General features: G+C 37.5%; 1 protein-coding gene across 1 annotated transcript in view; it reads right to left on the bottom strand.

Annotated features, from left to right (window-relative positions):
* Nucleotides 1-16,268, bottom strand: part of PATJ (PATJ crumbs cell polarity complex component) — a 358,255-nt gene that overhangs the window by 326,341 nt on the left and 15,646 nt on the right. The window contains exons 4-7 of the mRNA XM_039255282.1: nucleotides 14,036-14,230; nucleotides 12,396-12,535; nucleotides 7,383-7,578; nucleotides 4,926-5,054 (exon numbers count right to left, since the gene is read on the bottom strand). Of these exons, the coding sequence (XP_039111213.1) occupies nucleotides 4,926-5,054; nucleotides 7,383-7,578; nucleotides 12,396-12,535; nucleotides 14,036-14,230 (660 nt within the window). The remainder of the gene's footprint in view (nucleotides 1-4,925; nucleotides 5,055-7,382; nucleotides 7,579-12,395; nucleotides 12,536-14,035; nucleotides 14,231-16,268) is intronic.

Raw genomic sequence — 16,268 nt, 5'->3', positions numbered from 1 at the left:
TTCATCTCATTAATGCTTCACACTCTTAAAAATTACTGAAGATGGAGAAATGGGAATTACAAAGAAGCACAGGAAACTTCTGTGGGTGATGGATATGCTCATTTTCCTGATTGAAGAGACAGATTGTACAATGGTTAAATTTTATGCATCATCTTGGCAAGGCTATGGTACCTAGTTTCTTTGGTGAAACACCAGTCTAGATGATACTATGAAAGTATTTTGCAGATATGATTAATATCTATAATTGGTTGACTTTACTCTTAATAACATGGGGGGAGGGTTGCTCCATCAAATCAGTTGAAGTCTTTAAGAGCAGAAACAGACTGCCTAGAGAAAAAGGAATTCTGCCTTAAGACACTAACAGAAATCCTGCCTGAGTTTCCTAAGAAATCTTGCCAACTGACCCTACAAATTTCAAAGTCCAGACCACGACACCAAATCCTGCCTGAGTTTCCAGCATCCTGGACTGCCCTACACACTTCAGACTGACCAGTAAAACATAGGTCAAATTTATTTTGGTGTTGTTATTATGATCTGGGGGGAGCATCTGAGTGGCTCAGTCAGTTAAGCTTCTGACTTCAGCTCACAGCATGATCTTGGTAGTCTGTGAGTTCGAGCCCCACATCAGGCTGTCTGCCTATCAGCACAAAGCCTCCTTCAGATCATCTGTCCCCCTCTTTTTTTTCCCCTCCCCTGCTCATACTCTCAAAAATAAACAAACATCCTGGCACCTGGGTGGCTTAGTTGGTTAAGCGTCTGACTTCAGCTTAGGTCATGATCTCACGGTTCTTGGGTTTGAGCCCCGTGTCAGGCTCTAGGCTGACAGCCAGCTCAGAGCTGGAGCCTGCTTCAGATTCTGTGTCTCCCTCTCTCTCTGACCCTCCGCTGTTCATGCTGTCTCTCTCTCTCTCTCAGAAATAAATAAAACATAAAATTTTTTTAAATAAATAAACATCAAAAAAAAAAAAACCCTTTCAAAAATTATTTTTTTTATTTGGGAAGAGAGAGAGCACAAATGGAGAGGGCAGAGGGAAAGAGAGAGAATCTTAAGCAAGCTCCATACTCAGTGTAGAGCCTGCCATGAGGCCCAATCCCATAACCCTGGGATCATGACCTGAGCCGAAATCAAGAGTCTGAGCCACCCAGGCACCTCGTCAAATTCATTGAACTGTATATTTTGCATATGTGTAGCTTATTGTATGCTAATTATATCTCAAAAATTACTGAGAATCTCAAAGGGCTTTTATTATGTGGTTCTTTCTATTGATATCTACTGAATTATAAAATAGCAGAGAAGGGGCGCCTGGGTGGCTCAGTTAAGGATCTGACTTCAGTTCAGGTCATGATCTCACAGTTCATCGGTTCGAGCCCCACCATCAGGCTTTGTGCTGACGGCTTGGAGCCTGGAGCCTGCTTTGAATTTTGTCTCCCTTTCTCTGCCCCTCCCCTGTTGCACTCTTTCTCTCTCTTGAAAAGAATATTTAAAAAAAGAATAAAAAAAAATAGCAGAGAAATTCTTAAAATATTTAATACATGTGGGGCGCCTGGGTGGCTCAGTCAGTTGAATGTCTGACTTCAGCTCAGGTCATGATCTGGCTGTTCGTGAGTTCGAGTCCTAAGTCAGGCTCTGTGCTGACAGCTTAGAGCCTGGAGCCTGCCTCAGATTCTGTGTCTCCCTCTCTCTCTGCTCCTCCCCCACTCATGTTCTATCTCTCTCTCTCAAAAATAAACATTAAAAAAAAATTTAATACATTTAATACATGTAATATATTTTTATTTATGTATACACTTTTTATTTTGAAAGTAAAAGCTATATTTTCTAAGAAAAAATGGTGAGAAGAGTGGTAGTTTCAAATCTTTTTGGAAATCTCTTGAATATCTGGCTTAAATGAAGACAACTGGATTTTCACATCTGCTTTAGCATTCAATATGTTGCCATATGTTGCTTGACTAAAGTATACAAAGACAATCTGGCCTCCATAAGATACATAGTTGGAACATGGAGGAGTACTTTAATAGCCCTTCAGGCTCATCCTTCTTTGATAACACACCAACATTTGACAAGGTGTAGTTTCTTAAAGCTCAGTGGCAATGTTGAATCTGCAACTACATCAACAAACTTTCAAATACTGTTTCATTAAAATCTATTGATCAATTTTGAATTCTGAATGGACCTTTTACCTATATATTGTCATATCACACATTGGTCTTCGGAAAATATTGATCTACAGACTTAGGCAGATCTCCAAATATAGACATATTTCATTATATAATATTTTTAAAATCGTATTAATATCAGCAATAATCTAATCAGAAAGTCTAAATATTGGGAAATTTCAACTCATGGTAAGACACTTTCCAGAATTCTAACTTTTACTTGGAAGTTCAAATTTTATCATCACCAACAAATACCATCAGTTGTTTTTCTTTTTTTCTTAAAGTGACAGGCTTGCCTCATCCACTTTCAAAGAAATGTTTGCCAAGTACCCAAATCTGAATAACCATAATTTTTCTGTCAATTATTCTTTCAAAAATAAAAAATGATTTTCCTGGTTTGTGGTTGCCATAAGTGGGGGGGGGGGGGGTTGTGGAGAGGGGGAGTAGGTGGGCAAAATGTATGAAAATGGTCAAAAGTTACAAACTTCCAGTTATAAAATAAATAAGTCATTGAGATATAATGTACAGGATAGTGACTCTAGTTAACAATACCGTATTGTATATATGAAAGTTGCTAAGAGTAGATTTTAAAAGTTCTTATCACAAGAAAATAAACTGTAATGTGAGTGGTGATGTACGTTAACTAGAGGACTGTGATCACTTCACAGTACTAACAAACATGGAATGAAGTACAGCTGAAACTAACACTATATATCACTATATTGCAAAAAAAAATATTTGACTGAGGGGCACCTGGGTGGCTCAGTTGGTTAAGAATCCAACTTCAGCCCAGGACTTGATCTCGTTCGTTGTTTATGGGTTTAAGCCCCACATCGGTCTCTGGGCTGACAGAGCCTGCTTTGGATTCTGTATCTCCCTCTCTCTCTGTCCCTCCCCTGCTTGCACCATCTCTCTCTCAAAAATAAACATTAAAAAAAAAATAAAAATATTTTAAATGAGAGCACAAAACTTAAAATTAAAAAAATTAAAGTGTTTTCTATATAAAAAAGTGGCTAGTTTGTCTCACAAATATTTGTCTCAAAACCGCCATCCTAATTCAATATGCAGCAGGAGTGCTGTTTTATCACACAATATTCAAAAGAAAAAGACATGCACTTCAATGTCAAAATTGGCTAAAAACAATACTCTTTGTTGCATTTCCTGTAGTAACAACTTTTTTGTTGTTGTTGCGACCACACAGTAGAGAAGATTGCAATGACCACTAGCATGGTTTGATGCCATTTCCCTGTTTTGATCCTAGAGATCCCCTTCAAGAGTCTCAGGGACCCCCACAGAGTAAACCCTGAGCAGCTTCTCTAAATACAATTAGACGTCGAAAAGGATAGTAGTAGCTCCACATTTGTGTAAGGTGGAATAACCTTAAGTGGAAATGGGGAGCAGAGGAACTTGCCTCAAAGCTGCATTTGCATGGCAAGTTCATCTTTACTTACGCTTATTAGAAGGGATAAATGTATAGGTAATTGAACATCAATCTCTGAAATTTACATATTATTCTCATTAACCTGGACAGTCTACATACGATGGACTCATCATTAAGTGGTGTCATAACCAAATTTCTAAGTTACTTTCTAAAAACTAAATGTAGGAGCATCTGGGTGGCTCAGTCGGTTAAGAGGTCGACTTCACCTCACGTCATGATCTCACGTTCGTAGGTTCAAGCCCCGTGTTGGGCTCTGTGCTGACAGCTAGCTCAGAGCCTGGAACCTGTTTCGGATTCTGTGTCTCCCTCTCTCTCTGACCCTCCCCTGCTCACGCTGTCTCTCTCTTTCTCAGAAATAAATAAAACATTTTAAAAAATTTTTTAATAAATAAATAAAAAATAAATGTAATGTTTAACATTTTCTTCAATGTAAAACTAAGCAGAAATCATTCATATGTTTTAAAAGGGCCCACTTTCAGGGGCACCTGGTTGGCTCAGTCAGTGGAGCACATGATTCTTATCTCAGGGTTGTGAGTTCAAGGCTCATGTTGGGCAAGGAGCCTACTTTATTTTTTTATTTTTTTTTTAAATTTTTTTTTTAATGTTTTTATTTATTTCTCGGGGAGAGAGAGAGAGAGAGAGAGAGAGAGCGTGAGCAAGTGAGGGTCAGAGAGAGAGGGAGACACAGAATCTGAAACAGGCTCCAGGCTCCGAGCTGGCAGTCAGCACAGAGCCCCACGCGGGGCTCGAACCCACGAACCGCGAGATCATGACCTAAGTGAAAGTCGGACGCTTAACCGACTAAGCCACCCAGACGCCCCGCAAGGAGCCTACTTTAAAAAAAAAAAAAAAAAAGGCTCACTTTCAGTTTAAATAATAAAGTGTAGTCATTTGACTTATGATGCTAGAAAACTTCAAGTAAAATTTACCACGTAGAATATTTGGACAAATGTTTATAATCACCATACCTTCTGAGTTTACCATTTAGGTCCTTGAAAGATATACTGGGAGATAATGTAGATATTCAACATATAATACCTATTAACAATTCTTCAACAAAAATACTATTCTCTGATGGAATCAAGAAGACTGTCAACCACAGACACCCCCCCACACACACACAAAAAAAAGTTGCCGTAGGAACTGTTTAAAATAAAGCCAAGTGAGCGTGTGTTCACATTTATGCGTGGGGGGGGGACATTTTTAGCAATACTTAATTTCTATTTATGAAGTCATATGTCCTAGTAACCCATGTTATAAAATCACGTTTCAAACCATACATTTTAAGCTGTATGACTCCAAAATGAAAATAAAGAAGTCAACTTACTCGATCTGCTAATCCTCCAGGAACTATCGTCCTCACAACCACACCACTTGATTTTCCTCCAACTATTCCAAAACCTAATCCAGAGCCATCATTAACAAGCTCAACATCTTCAATATGGCCCCAATGAACCTACAAATTAATGGCAAATAAGAGCCACATGGTTAGTGAGACATAGATTCTTAGCTTCCCAATAATTACTGAAGTAACAGATATACCACAAATTGGACATTCATACAAGTAATTAAGGCAATTTTCTAAACATTAGAAGATATATAAAGATGATCACATGGTCCCTGCCCTTGAGAATCTTATAATCCAGCAGAGAGATCATCTGAAACACAAATAATTAAAATGAAGCACAATATTGAATCGAACAGGATAGAGACACGTAGCTGTAAGAGGACAGAGACATGCTGTCTCATTCTCTAGTCTATTCACAATATCTAGAACAATGCCAAGCACACAGGAGGAATCAAGAAGTATGTGTTTACCTGAACTGAAAGAGAACCTCAAAATATTATAAAGAATGACAGAGGGAAGGTGGGAGAGGCAGTGACAGGAGGTCAAATCCAATGAAGAATTCAAGAAACCTTCGAGGAAAAGGTAGTATTTTAATTGCACTACAGAGAAAAAACACATTCAAGCAAAAGGGAAATGTAAGAGCAAAGATGGGCAAGGTAACAGAATGATTCAAATATATGGTCAAAAGATTGGATTTGGGGAATCTGGGGCTCAGTTGGCTGGGCAGCTGACTCTTGATTTCAGCTCAGGTCATGATCTCACAGTTCCTGGAGACTCAGCCTTGCACTGGGTTCTGAGCTGACAGCTCAGAGCCTGCTTGGGATTCTCTGTCTCTCCCTCTCTTTCTGCCCCTCCCCCAGCTCATGCTCTAACTCAAAATAAAATAAAACATTAAAAAAAAGATTGGATTTACTTCACTGGATTAGCAGAAGGAATAACTGAAGATTTTAGAAAGGGGAGAACAAGAACAAAGCAGTGGTTTAGTAAGATAAATCAGGCAGCAATGTGAAGGATGAAATGCTGAGAAGGACATATACTAAAAAGATTAATTAAGCAGACTCTTATAATGGAAAGGAAACGTAGTCCCCACTGAAGATATTAGCAATAGGACTGAACAAATCAGACTGAGAGACATAAGCATTTTCCCGCCACATAAGCAGGCTTCCATCAGAAATGTGCATTAAATTCACATAATCTAACTGCAGAACAAAATACTCCATCTCAAACTCATTAGGATACATTTATTGTTTTTACTATTACACTAAGTTGGAAAGTTACTGTGCAATGTTAAAATAACCAGGAACAGTGGGATATTTAATAAATTCCTGTCTGGAACAATATCTTGTATCTGGAGAGGAACAAAATTTTTTAAAATACACCTGAATTAATGATCACAGCTAATACTCATAGAGTGTAAATTCTGCACCAAGAACTGTGCTTAGCTCTTCACATACCTTCTCATTTAATCTGCACATTTAATCTCTGTAAGTAGACACTGTTATTAGTTCCAAGTAAAAGAAGAAACTGAGGGGTGGGGGAGTCAAAGAACCTGCCTGATAGGACAGAGCTAGAAAGTGGAAGAACGGGACTTGAACCCACCTTAGCCCAGCTCCAGAGCCCTGGTTCTTACCCACTACGCAAAACATTTTCCTGCTTTATTCATTCTATTTATTATGTAAATTGTGCTGTATTAATATCACTGATTGCAACAGGGAAAATGTCTACACATTAATTTGTGTTGTGACCTTGTACTGTACCCAGATGGTCTATTTTTTCTTTTGTCCCAGTGAATGGAAATTAATCAGCTAGCACTTAGTGTTATAAGAAAATAAGATTTATTAGCTTGCATTCTGAAGATGGAGGCCAAAATCTGTAAAATATTATAAACTGAGTTTAAAGATTCCCAAAAGAGACTTAGGCTTTTATTCTTTTAAATTGCTCAGTAGACATGCTTACATGAAAAGGAAAACTGTAATTTTGCAGTATCAATAATCCAGTCATAAACACCCAATGTTAATTTACCAAAATTATTTTCAATATTTTAGAAATAAAATAACTAAATCTTACTTAAGATACTTACGAGTAAATCTCTGATCTGTAAATAAAATTATCTGCAAATAAAATCTCTAATAAGCTGATCTCTAATCAGCTTAATTAAGGAACTTCTTACATCACCAAGGAACACAAGACTCTTTCCATTACCAAATAAGTTAAACATAATACTACAATTCATCCTCTATGTTAAATGATAATCTTAAATAAGGAGAACCATAGGATATTGAAAAAACAGTATCTTGTTTAATATGCTAATGTTATATTTAGATATGATCTTTCTTAAAGTATGACAAGTGAAATGACACCTTCTAAATGTCTTTATAGTTATTAAAATCAGTGGCATAATTCAAATTAAGTTCTTTTTCCAAGCTTGCAACTCACTGTTTCAGGCCTAGTTGTATCAGTTAGACTGGTAGGAGTACTGCTCTTTGTGTGGCCTGGCTCCCTGGCCACGACCAGACGCAGGGATCCAGTGGTTTGTTGCAATAACGCAATTGCTTGCTGATGGGAAACGTTCTGATCCAGTGGTGTGTGATTAATAGCCAGTATTTGGTCATTTTCCCTTAATCTTTGATCCCTTAATATAATAAGAAAATCTTGTAAGTAATAATATAATAGCATCATTAAAAAAATCTATCCGAGTGAAGCAGTTTATTTCTTGCACTTAGTACATTTACTCAATTATATAACAGAGCTCTTCAGAGTGTTTTCCATCAAAGCACTTATTAGCTAATTAACTGATTAAGTGGTGCATCCCTGAACATGTGTGCATGCACATGTATGGAACCGTGCATGTGTACACACACACACACACACACACACACACACACACACTTTAAAAACCATTTGGTGGGGGGGGGGGGCACCTGGTTGGCTCGATTGGTAGAGCGTGCGAATCTTGATGTCAGAATCCTTAGTTCAAGCCCCACTTTGAGCGTGGAGCTAAATAAATAGACAGACAAATAAATAAAACCATTTGGCTAGAAAAATAAGCAAACGCAATGTATGGGGCCCCACTGCCAAGGCTTTTCAAATAAAACACTGCCCCCATTATTGCATGAACTGCATCCTCCTGAACCCCTTCCAATATGACTTCAACATATATCACACTGGGGCAACTATATATCCTCAAATTCCCCAATAACTTCTTCTTGAGCAGAGTCATCCTATCTCCATCGTCCCTTGCTTCTCCAACACTTGTCAATAATTAGGCCCAACTCAGGGCACCTGGGTGGCTCAATCACTTAAGCATCTGACTTTGGCTTTGGCTCAGGTCATGATCTCACAGTTCGTGGGTTCAAGCCCCACGTCAGGTTCTGTCCTGACAGCCAGCTCAGAGCCTGAAGCCTGTCTTCAGATTCTGTATCTCTCTCTCTCTCTGACCCTCCCCTGCTCATGCTGTCTCTCTCAGACTCTCAAAAATAAATAAAAACCATAAAATAAAATTTTAAAAATAAAAAAAAATAATTAGGCCCAACTCTCCTTGACAATCAGCAGACATGACTTTTAAATCTCTTATCTAAGCCCTTTTCTCCATCCCAATCACCAACTGCCCAACTGCTAATCAAGGTTTAAAAGAAAAAAAGAGCTATTTTTAAAAGATTTTACCAAAATCTTAAGAAAAAACACCCCTATTACAGTTAATATCTACTGAGCACTTCTCATGAACCAGGTACTGCACAAGATGCTTCACAGGCATTATCTCATTTACTCCTCACAATCACCTCCTAAAAGTACTCAGTCAGAATTTTCGAACTTGAGCTCAAGGACACAGTGTAAAACTTGGTTTGTATTCAAAGGCCCGTACGTTTGGTTCCCAACCACTTCTTCCAACTTGGCTTCCTTCCTGCATAAACCCCTTTTCCAACTACTCTGACCTATTCTTTCCCACTCAAACACGCCTGGCATTTCCCACTCTTATGTAGATGGTTTCCTGCATCTTTAATGTCCTCTGACTCTACTTGGCCAAATTCAATCCACCTTCCATGATCCAGCTGTCTGTCTCTGTCTTTCCCACCCTCCCCAGCACTTACCTCATTATCACAATGCTCTAAACCACTCATTTATCACTCATTGAGTATTCATTTATATTAAATATGTTGTAGACAGAGCTAGGTAAATCCTATAAAATTCTAAGTTTTCTGAGGACAGACACTTATGCTTTAGAGTCTCCTGTGAAACTATCAAGTCATAGGAGCATGCAATTCTTGGTCTCAGGGTTGTGAGTTCAAGCCCCATGTTGGGTATAGAGATTACTAAATAAATAAAAACTTAAAAAAAAAAAGAAACTAGCAAGTTAGATATTGAAATATCTATTTTTTTAAAACTTTTTTTTTTCAATATTTTTATTTATTTCTAGGAGAGAGAGAGAGAGACAGCGTGAGCAGGGGAGGGTCAGAGAGAGAGGGAGTCACAGACTGAAACAGGCTCCAGGCTCTGAGCTGGCAGTCAGCACAGAGCCCGACGCGGGGCTCGAACCCACGAACCGTGAGATCATGACCTAAGCGAAAGTCGGACGCTTAACCAACTAAGCCACCCAGGCGCCCCTGAAATATCTATTTTTGATGTCAAAATTGTGGATGGCTCTCACAATAAATCAGGTACCGTTAAAATGTTGCTTACAGAGGGGTGCCTGGGTGGCTCAGTTGGTTAAGCGTCTTACTCTTGGTTTTGGCTCTGGTAATGATCTCACGGTTCGTGAGTTCGAGCCCCAAGTCAGGTTCTGCACTGACAGCACAGAGCCTATTTGGCACTCTCTGTCACTCTCCCAATCTCTCTCAGAATAAATAAACTTTAAAAAAAAAAAGTTGCTTATATATTCTTTTATTAATATTAGGAAAGGCTTGTGTTAAGAGATAAAAATAAGATAAAAAATTGTATATTCTCCGTGACCCTGTCTTTATAAAAAGAAAACATTCTAAGGTATTTCCTAGTTGTCTCAGGGTAATCAAAGTCCTAGATGTTGGGGGACGGGGGGGAAGAGTATTATATATTCTGTAATTTTCTATTTTATACATGTACTACTTTCATAACTTTGAAATACATATTTTGTAAATTGACAATGTGGCTTGTGAACCTTTCCTGAGTCCTAAAGAAATGTTTATTTTAAAATGTGACCACTATAGGATGATACCAGAAATCACTTCCGTTTTCCCATCTCCAATACTCTTCTTTCTCTGACTTCTTCACTTAAATTCCTATTCACAGTTTGTTCATTAAAGAAAATTTCTTAATTAATCTCATATGATTGAGATACTCTTGAATCTTTTCAACCCTGATGTAACTCATTTTGTGTAAGTTCTTTACTATCAAATCTTCTGTTTTCTGGAAATCAACCTATTTTAATCTACCTTCCCCCCCACCCAATAGACTGCCAAGACACTGCATTCCTTTCCAGTTAGTATCTGCTCAGAGAATATAAACTCAATCCCAGGTAAACAAGTTGTAGAGAAGAGAAATCTGGAAAATATGATTTTGATGCATTCTAAAGTTGAATAGAATTAGTTTTCCTGCAACTATACTTTAACTCCCCCATATATTTGTATATATTGAATTCATATTTTTCATTTAAGGGGAGACCAATTCTTTTTTTTTTTTTTTTAAGGGGAGACCAATTCTTGTCTCTCCATTGCAACATTTGAAAATAATGGATTCCCATTACTTTGAGAGCCAAAATAGCACAGTAAGGTCTTAGGTAAGATCCTAAAATAGCACAGTTCTATGTGGAAAGTCCTGAGGAGAAAGGAAGAACTGATCATGAAGACCATTTCACATGATCTAAAAGGTCATGAATAACTGACCTCCACCTCTCTCCAGTCCCTTCTCATACTGTCTTGCACTAAATTCCTACAGCCTCACTCCAAGGATAGGAGCTGTGTTCTATCTCTTCATAGGACTGCTGTCAAGATAGTCTCTTTGTTCTTCTAACACCTTCTCCTCTTTGCAGACCCCACTGTCTCAAGTTTCCCTTCGAGCACTGTTGTCTCTGGGAAGTCACCTGACCACTTATTCTTGGTCAAGCTTCTTTGCATGCTGACACATCAAATTCCTCTTCTTGGAAATGCTCACCTCAATTTGTAATTACAGACTGCGCACAGAGTAACTCAGACACAGATCGACCACAAAAAGTTTGCACAACATTGAAGATACACTAAAAACAGTGAATTGTACACTTTAGAACAGTGACATTTATATTATATGAATTATATCCTAATAATAATTAGTTTTAAAAAATTAAAAAGAAAAGTTGGGCCAATCAAAGTTAAATAGGCTTTTTGCTCAGGACTTCAAAGCCTACAGTAAACTAATGGTGAGTGACCCAAAGCCCAGGTTCACCTGGGATGGTCTAGGTTTGTCCAAATAGTCCTACTCTATACCTGCTGGCTCAGTGTCACTAACAGCACACACTCTCAGTCCCAAAAGTATCCCAACATGGACAATACATTATATGGTTACCCTAACTATGTATACCCAATCTCCAAGAACAGGATAGAATTTCTCAAATATATCTATCCACTGCTAAGGTTCCTCAGCACATACTTGAGGAAATGCGACATGAAATGGCAGAAGAAAAGTTGCAAAGTCATGGAAATTCATTATTTCTGAACTTTCAGTTAGGGATACTAGAACTCATACCCCACGAATGTAGAATGTGAATTCAAAAATTTATTATTGGCTGAGACTATTTTTTATAGTAGTACCAGCACTGCTGCCATTATTCTAACAGGCAGTAGAACTGTAATGAATAGCACTGTACTTGTTAACAAGTGTACAGTTTAACAAGTGTGCTTGTTAAATGAATAACAAAAGACATGAATCATATAGAGACAAAACCTAAGGCTGGCACATGCTTCTTAGAAATAATTTAAAAATAGCACAAGTACAATAGGGGGAAATCACACAGATTTGAGGAGGCTTTTAATTGATGAGAGAAATAATCAAGTGTGATATGACCAGCAAAACAGTTGTTATAATCTTAGGATGCAAATTTCAGTATTTCCACTTACTGATCAGACATAGCTAAAATACCATGTTCAACTTGGGAGAGTACGGTGGAATAGAAAGAGCACTAGCTTTGCAGTCAGACTGTCTCGGAGTCCTTCACAGCTCATGGGTCCAGCGCCAAAAGCTCTGTGACTGCAGGTAAAGCGCTGAACCTCTCTGAAACCCAGCTTTCTCATTCATAAAACAGGGTGATGATACTACTAGCTGGATCACTGCCACAAGTACACGAGAGAGTATCTACAAAAGGCTTGACGAATGCATAGGAAGGGAGCAAGTGTTAGATGCTACCGTTAGCTGTTTTTATTACTAGTTTCTTATTCATTTTATAATAAGGTTTTCAGAATTACCAGAAAAAAAATGAGCAAAATGCAGAGGGAATGCCCTCCTCACCTGTCTGCTATACTTCCTGGCTGCACTTCTTTCACAAAGATATCAACTTCTCCCAGATTTTGATTTCGCAGGGCCACCACACTGAATCCCAGGCCTCCAGTTGAAGGCCGTTCTATATCGATATATTCGATTTGCCGGCCCTAATGAGGGGGGATTAAAAAAAAAACAAAAAAAAAACGGAAAAGTCAATGAAGTATATTTAACCACCATACCCTTTCCAAAGAACTGAAACTGCTATTTTTGTGAAGAACACAAAAAACAGCTTCTCCTAAGTCATCTCTATCCAAAAAATCTCAGAATTTCAGCAATAAATTATTTCTGGAAATGCTCTCACTTGGTTATTTTCAGTAGAGCACGAGAGGGAATGTGCCGTGTTCTGCAACCTCAGGGGACTGGAGAGGTATTTTCACACTTCATTCACATTATGAGATGAAGCCCAAGCTGGATGAAAATTCCTGAGAAAAACATCTTTTTCCACAGTAAATTCTAGATTACTTTTTTACACTGAATTTCTCTAAATTCTTTCCATGCAAAATACATTTTTAAGTGAGGAAAGCAAAATAGATATCAAGAATATGGTAGTGTGTTCAGCCTAAGTTAGAACCAGATGCATTTTTTTAGGGTCTTATTTTTAATTTTATTGTGATGAATTAATATTCTATTTTATTAGGTTAATTTAAAATATTATGGAAAGGCCACCATTCAAAAGGGTTCAACCTGTAACAAACACATGTTTTATTGCTTTAGTTAATAACTGCATTTATGACATGAAAACTTCATAAATGTAATCACATAACAAAAACCATTACATTGGGGCGCCTGGGTGGCTCAGTCAGTTGAGTGTCCAACTTCAGCTCAGGTCATGATCTCATGGTTCATGAGTTTAAGCCCCACTTCAGGCTCTATGTTGACAGCTCAGAGCCTGAAGCCTGCTTCAGATTCTGTGTATCCCTCTCTCTGCCCCTCCCCTGCTTGTGCGTTCTAAGAATCAACATTTTTTAATAAGTTTTTAAATTATTAGTCAAATTAACAGGATAGAACTACAAAGTCAAAAAATTAGGTATAGAACATTATTTAAATATCACACCTTAAACAGATTCTATTTAACTTTAAAACTCATGTTTCGTTTTTTTAAAGACATTTACTAGAAGGTGAGGTGAACAAACATTAACACATCCAAAATTTCAACTATTTAATTTTTAATAGTACTAGGGATAAAAATGAATGATTCTTTCAAATGTTTCCCTAGATTTTCCAAATTATATTAGCTCTAACTCTCATCAATTCTGTTTTGATAAAAAATTAAAAATAGCTTCAAAGGAGCTTCATCACTTCTGGTAGACATCAATTTTCCTCCTATGATTAAAATCATAAGAATCCTTTTCAAATGCAGAGATGTGTCAAATTGAATTGTCTAAAAACTTACCATACTCAGATATTTTCCTTATATAACTTTAAGTCAATAAATGTCTAACACTATAAAATCTCCTAACAGTATAAAAATGCAAGCAAACCACACACACAATAACAAATTTTAAGGCAAAGAGTTTTTGTGTTTCTTTTTAAAGAGTACTGTTTTCTTTTTTAACCTGTAACAGAAAAATATAGCTACATAGTCTTAAGACAAGATATAACTTTACCTGAGCCATCTGCTGAATGACAGAGTGAAAGTCTTCATTTCCCAGAGTAGGAGTCCAAGGAAACAACCCAGAGACAGTCAAGTTACTAGAGGGTCTTTGAGCATTCCCATTAGTAATGGCACCATCTGTAAATATTAATAAACCTTTCCTAGAAAATTCAAAGTTGGCTGAACACTCTGAAGGTATGTGACTGAGCTGTTGGAGAGAAAACAAAGGAGAATCATCCACAGACACCTACATAAAAGAATTCTATTTATTAAATATTCTGTTTTGGCCATTACATGTATAAATTGCATATTAAATATTTACACAAGAAAAAATAAGACAGAGATGCATGCAACTGTGTGTAAGGCTATAATGTTTCTACTTAGTATTGCACAGAATATGTAATAGCTTAAAATATGCTGCTTCCCCTCTTCTACTATCACCTCAAGTTAACAGCATGTACAACATTGCTCATTACACGTCACAGACACAGATACAACCAGTCAGATAAACATGTAAGACACTGAGCCCTTTTGCATTTCCATGAAGAAGGCCACAAAAGATCCACATGTAATCAAAACAAAAATAACAATAACAGTACTTAGTGAATGATTTCTATGAGCAAAGTACTATACCAAACTCTTAGATATTATCTCATTTAATCCTTACAAGAACCCTAAAAGGTATTATTCCATTTTGTTAACACAAAAACTGACTCACAGGTTAAGGATTAGCAGCAAATGAGTACCATTTATACTTAAACATTATAGGGAAAAAAGGTGGGAAGGGAGAGAAACCTATAATTATGATGAATAAGAAAATAGAATTTTTAAAATATCATCTGCTGAAGAATGCCTGGATCGTTCAGTTAGTTAAGTATCCACCTTCAGTTCAGGTCATGATCTCACCGTTCATGGGTTCAAGCCCTGCTTTGGGCTCTGTGCTGATAGCTCAGAGCCTGGAGCCTGCTTCAGATTCTGTGCGTCTCTCTCTCTCTGCCATACTGTCTGTCTGTGTGTGTGTGTGTGTGTGTGTGTGTGTGTGTGTGTGTCTCAAAAATAAAACAAACATTAAAAAAATTAAGAAATAAAAACTCATTGGCTGAGGGGCGCCTGGTGGCTCACTTAGTTGAGTGTCTGACTCTTAATTTAGGTTTATGTCATGATCTGTTTTTGAGGTCAAGCCCCGTGTCAGGCTCTGCACTGACAGACAGCTTGGGACCTTCTTGGGATTCTCTCTCTCTCCCTCCTTCTGCCCCTCCCCACTGTGTACACACTCTCGCTCTTTCAAAATAAATAAATTAAATATATCTATATATATCTATATATGTATATCACCAGTTGATATGAGTGCCAACACAGTTGAATAAAGATAACATCAAGAACGAATGTCAACAGGACCACATAGGGAAAACAAAAATCAACACTCACAAAAACTCTATGAAAACACTCAAAAAACAAAAATTCAAATTTTACAGTGGAATAGATAAAATGATTATGCATATAACGACTGCAACTATATAAATACAAAAGATAGTTATTATGATGGAGTGGTTGGTCAAGTCCACTCTTAGACCAGTAAGACTAACAGATTTGTAGTAATCTTTCCCAATTTCTATTGATATTCACTTGCACTACAGGGCTCATCCCCTGGCCAGGGAATACAGAAATGAAACCATCAGTATGGGGACTGATAATGGTATAAATTCTGATCTAGAGAAAGAAATTCACAAAAAGATACTTGTACAGAGTTTACTCTTTAATTTGTTATACGAAAAATCACTTGCTAAATATGGGCAGCCATTTTGGTTTATTAGCAAAAACCATTTTTTCTCAGATTTTGTTACTGTTCACTTAACAATACTCTGCTACATTATCTCCAATTACATTTAAAATTCTGTCCAGGGGCGACTGGGTGGCTCAGTCAGTTAAGCATCTGACTTTGGCTCAAGTCATGATCTCATGGTTTGTGAGTTCAAGCCCTGCGTCAGGCTCTGTGCTGACAGCTCAGAGCCTGGAGCCTGCTTCAGATTCTGTGTCTCCCTCTCTCTCTGCCCCTTCCTCACTTGTACTCTGTCTAAAATAAATGTTAGAAAAATTGAAATTTTGCCCAAATATAATCCATAGGATAGCTGCTATTCAAGCTCAGCTTCTAGAATAGACGATTTAAAATCAATTTGCCATCCCTGACCTAAAAAAACAGTAACTAAGAGGACAGTTAAAACTATTAATCAATTATCACTCTAAGA

This window comes from Hyaena hyaena, unplaced genomic scaffold (genome assembly GCF_003009895.1).
Source record: "Hyaena hyaena isolate Hyena2069 unplaced genomic scaffold, ASM300989v1 scaffold_521, whole genome shotgun sequence".
Classification (NCBI taxonomy): domain Eukaryota; kingdom Metazoa; phylum Chordata; class Mammalia; order Carnivora; family Hyaenidae; genus Hyaena; species Hyaena hyaena.
This window is presented reverse-complemented; position numbering and strand designations above follow the sequence as displayed.